This window comes from Asparagus officinalis, chromosome 4, assembly GCF_001876935.1.
Source record: "Asparagus officinalis chromosome 4, Aspof.V1, whole genome shotgun sequence".
In the NCBI taxonomy this organism is placed as follows: Eukaryota; Viridiplantae; Streptophyta; class Magnoliopsida; order Asparagales; family Asparagaceae; genus Asparagus; species Asparagus officinalis.
In genome coordinates, this window is record NC_033797.1 from 119226588 (window position 1) to 119231820 (window position 5233).

The following is a 5233-nucleotide window of genomic DNA, read 5'->3' on the forward strand; positions in this document are numbered from 1 at the left end:
ACCACATTATATTATACATGCACATCATCTGATTCCGATATGACACTCCAATATTTACTATAAATCCTTGATATCCACAATCCGATGTGAATTTTGGTCGTCCGATGTATCCCCAATGTCTAATATTTAAAACCTTGACACTTTGAACTTCCTCAGAAGCTTACCAAACAATTACATTAGCTAGCCACTACATCACCACATTATATTATACATGCACATCATCTGATTCCGATATGACACTCCAATATTTACTATAAATCCTTGATATCCACAATCCGATGTGAATTTTGGTCGTCCGATGTATCCCCAATGTCTAATATTTAAAACCTTGACACTTTGAACTTCCTCAGAAGCTTACCAAACAATTACATTAGCTAGCCACTACATCTAGCAATTTTTGCAGTTCAGATAGAAATCATAGAGGGTGAAAAAACAAAGGGAAATCATAGAATAAATGTGATTAGCAATATATTGTCCTAATCAATTGCTTCCCTATGTGTAATGAAAAAGTTGTAATTGAAGCATGCGACTTCAAGCTAGGATTAGAAGGGAGCGGTTTTACTACATAAAACATGATGTAACATAATTTTCAACTTAATTTAGCCACCCTTTCAAAGTTAGACTTAACACTAACTACCAGCAAAAGTGACCACACCCATCCAGTTAATTCTCTATGTCACGCCTTGAAACTGCAGCGAGAACTTATAAATACGGGTTACGCAGTAGCATCGACTCATGCACAGGACAAGGCCCACTCACAAGTTAAGCGTGACACTTCATATTACATAACTTAATCAAAATATATATGTAACCTGCTGATGATAGAAGTTCAGAGAACACTGTATATACAATTAGTAGTACAACTTAAACTTATATCGTTATAAGCATTTTACAAAATAAAGCACATTGTTAGCTAGACAAAACACCAAAGGAGATGTTTTTCTATACAAATGTCTCTTAGCAATGCACCACAACCAAAAGTTCTGTTTATTACGTAGCTATGCTATATCTGAAAATTAAAAAACGATGAGGTGAGCTATAGATCAGTGATAACATTTTTCACTAGAGTTCCTAGATATATAATGAAATAATAATAATTTCTAGAAATAGTGAATTATAAGTTTTGCACTAAAAATTCCAAAAAAAAGCCAAATGTGGTCCAAGCAAGGTTTTAAATGTCGGATATCGGGTTCATGTCGGATGGCTGAAATCCATGTCGGATAGCGAAAATCGGGGATATATTAGGGGACATTGACTAAATATCGGATTGTCATATCGGGTAGTGCACATATGTATAATATCATGTCCTAAATGTAATCTAAGCATTCATAAATTCAAAATAAGCATACTTTATAAATTCTATAGACTAAACATATAAATAAATAAATAATATATGGATTTAGGTTCATAAATTCATAAGAAACCCTTAAACATGAGAACGGATCAAATAAGTTTGAGTATTTATCACTAAACCCAAACTTGATAACAAAAAACAGATCTTAAAAAAAGTATCATATCGGTCAATTTTTTCAAAGCTAAAAAATAGGCCGATATGCCCGATATGACCCAGATATTTTCGATTTAGCCCTGAAAACCGACATACGAGTTGAAAACGTCCATGTCGTGTCGGTCAAGCCCTCAAACCGATATGTCGGCCGACATGTCGGACATGTCGGGCGACATTTAAAACCTTGGGTCCAAGAACAACGTACTATTGTTTATCTTTAAGAAAGAATACTAACATTTTAGATTTTTTTATGTGCAAACTAAATATATTGTAATATATTCCGGAATCAGACTCTTTTAAAATCAAGGTAAATGCTAAGAAAAACATACTACTAAATTTGTGCAAAACCAAAAGATTGTTATTTTCTCAAATTTACAATCAAATGTCAGAATCTCAAACCTCGATGTGTCGTTATAGATCACATTAATGCTACAAATTATAGCCCAGTAGCATGAAAATACCAAAGGCATTACATTAGTTTTCGAGGATAGAATGCACCTAACACTACTATAGGCCACCGACAACATCACAAACGCCCAAAAAGGACCACATCACAAACGCCTAAAAAAAGCCACATAAAGGTGCATTTAAATCATATGGCAGATCACTCCACAGTGGATTTTCTGAGATTTTTGAAAACATCTAGAATCGCTTGTCAAATTACTTAATTTTGGAAACACATCATTTGTCAAATTACTTGATTCAAAACACATCACTTATCAAATTGCTTTTTTCTAAAAACACAACACTCGTCAAATTACTTGATTTCAAAAACGCGTCACTTGTGCCAAAATAATATTGGTATGTTCACTTATCAACATTATAAATACTTTAAACCAAGCGGACGAACATAAATCTCATCATCTCAGTTAAAACAGTTTATGGATTTTATTTTTCTCTATTTTTATCAGATACTAAGTTACGAAAAATCTTTGAATCCACATTAAAAACTATTGAAACGCATTCAAATTACTTCTTTTCTTCAAAAGCTTTCAAATAACGCATTATTCATAATTAATTGAGATCGCATGAAACCAAAACCACTTCTCACATTTTATGTGAAATCAAATTTACTTTTAATATCTTCTACAAAATCAAAATCATATTATGGGTTAGGCCACAACAAAAATAGATCTATACATGAAAAATAATAGACTATTTATTTTTCGAGCACAAAATAAATCATATTATGGGTCATGCAATTTTTATTATAAAAATACTAGTGAGAAATGAATTCATCTCTAGTGGATACTACTTCTTCAAAATATTACTCCTATTAATATCAACCAGATCCTATAATATAAAGATATAAGACTAATATTAATTCAAGATAAGCATATATTATAGGTTAATCACCGCATAATCTAGAAATAGGGTACTCATAAACTTTTTGCTAATTTTAGCACTTTATTATAATTTCTATAGCTCTTCTTTATTGACTTTTGAAGCTCTTATTAAATTATATAAAGATAGGGGCCTACAGAGAATATCAACGCCCAAAAGTTATATTTTATTCTTCAGCTTGGACCTATTTGCAAATAGAGAAAATTTTAGGGGTCTATATGTAATTATCCTTGCCTATTTATAGTTCAAACTCTATGTTCAGGCCTATTGGTAAATTAACAGAGCAACAGAGTCTAAACAAGCATATACCTTGCCCTGGACAAATTTTAACTCAAGTTCCTTCCTCTTGTCTGCACTTCTCTGGCTAATCTCTCTATCAATTGTCAATCCGGCAAGTTCTCAGATAAGGGGAACGAAGTTGAAGCTTTGGGTTTGGATTGTTAGCGTTTATACACCTGTCCTTGTAAACTTTCCTCTCAATGCCACCACCACCGCTCAATTTTAAATCAATACCCAACATTTATAAGATTTGCACAATTTTCCTCTCATAACTATTATCTTTCTCAATTGCTAATTGCTCATTACGATGCATAAGTTTTAGGGCATTACATCTACTCACACCATTTGTTAGGAAATCAGAAAAACATAGCATTGTCACGAACGAGCTCACCTTCCATCTTCATCCTTGTAGCTGATGTGAGAGAGGTGAGAGGGGACTTATGGTGGGAAAGTTATCTTATGGGGTCAAATATCTATTAAGGGTGCTCGAACTTCCAAACCTGCAAAGTTATATCGATTTATAATATTTGGCAATGACGTGCCTAACCCAAAAACTTAAATACACCTAAATTCACTTATGTACCATGATTCCAAATGCCCCGTTCTGTATCCAAGCACTTTTTTTAATTGGCTTTGTATTGGATGTTACCTGTTCAAATCCCACATGTTCGATGTGTATACTTGATATGTGCTAAATCTGGATTCTGTACCTAATTTAAGGAATCCCTGTATTAGAATTGTTCACAACATAAAATATTCCCAACTTTTGTCTTGTTTTTCGTTATTTATTTTTTGGAGTAAAGTTTCCCATGATTCTTTCCATTCCCTTCTACTTGTTTGCCAAGTAGCTACTCCTCCTTTTACATGATTTTTAGAAATGAAACGCAATTGTTAAATGACAAATTTTTTCTCCAGGTTGGGGACTATCCTGAGAGGGATCCCTTTGACGAAGAGGAGATATGAAAGATACATGTCTGCGATTTCCACAAGGCCTTGTTTGCTCTCCCATTCATGGGCGTATACATGGTGTAAATTTAATTGCAGTGATATCCATTTGGACAGCCGGGTGTTTGGCTGTGGTTTCTAGATGCATGTTATATCACCTAACATTATCATGCCAATTTCTGACACTCAAAACTAAGGTGTAATATTAGTCGGCCTATTTGACATGTCTCTGCCTTGAGTGTGACGCTTTGAGTGCGATCGAAAGAATTTTCAACTGGAGATGATTTGAACTTTGCACCAGTAGCCCGCAGCTTTGACCTTTTTCCATAAGAAGGAAGCAACAATGCTAATGTTTTATGTTTTTGATCTGAGATGATGACTATACAAAGTTGAATAGTTTCGACACAAAATTATCGTTTGTAGGTTGACAGGCGTGATTGTTTCTTCCATCTGAGCAATTTATGTGGTTTTGATTATTTGGAGCTACGCATCCTTGCGCTTAGGCACTGAAATATTCTTATCTCTGAGATGGTAATGTGCTTCTGTGCTATGTGACCGCACAGAAACGGATAGCAACTCGATTGGTGGGTTGTTATTTTATGGTTTTAAGGCTCTCAGATTCACAGCAAGCCAGAGTTTCAAGTTAATTACTCAGGGAAATTGCTCAAAATCTTGGGTAAGTAAAACATTCCGGATTGCAGACTGAGAGCTTCAGCCAAATGTAAGAGCGCTTGCCTCCATCTACAACACATGAAAGTTTCAGAAACCAAGAGAATATGATAGACGCCTAAAGCTGACTCGACATTGTCCATGAATATTTATGGATTAGCATAACTATTACACTATTAATCAGCCCGTCAACTGACATCAATTTTTCATTGGAGCGTGTTGGGTTGCATTTGTAGTTCCATACGATTGTGATGTTTCTGTCAGTTGCAAGCATTTGTTTTAACATAACTAATAAATGCAGCTGCAGTTATATTTAAGTTCTTTTTTACTGTAAGTGTGGAAAAAACTGAAATCCCAAAAAAACACCGGCAAACAAGATGAAATTTTAAAACTGAACTTACTACATCATGCAACACCAGTTATAATGCAAATGGATATTCGCATCTGCAGATGTTTCCATTGCTTTCCTTCCATGTCGTTGTTAGGGAT

At 34.3% G+C, this 5233-nt stretch overlaps 1 protein-coding gene across 1 annotated transcript in view; it reads left to right on the plus strand.

Annotated features, from left to right (window-relative positions):
• LOC109838027 (tubulin-folding cofactor B) overlaps positions 1-4524 on the plus strand; it is a 20621-nt gene extending 16097 nt beyond the window's left edge. The window contains exon 8 of the mRNA XM_020406437.1: positions 4046-4524. Coding sequence (XP_020262026.1) covers positions 4046-4093 — 48 coding nt within the window. The 3' untranslated portion in view covers positions 4094-4524. The remainder of the gene's footprint in view (positions 1-4045) is intronic.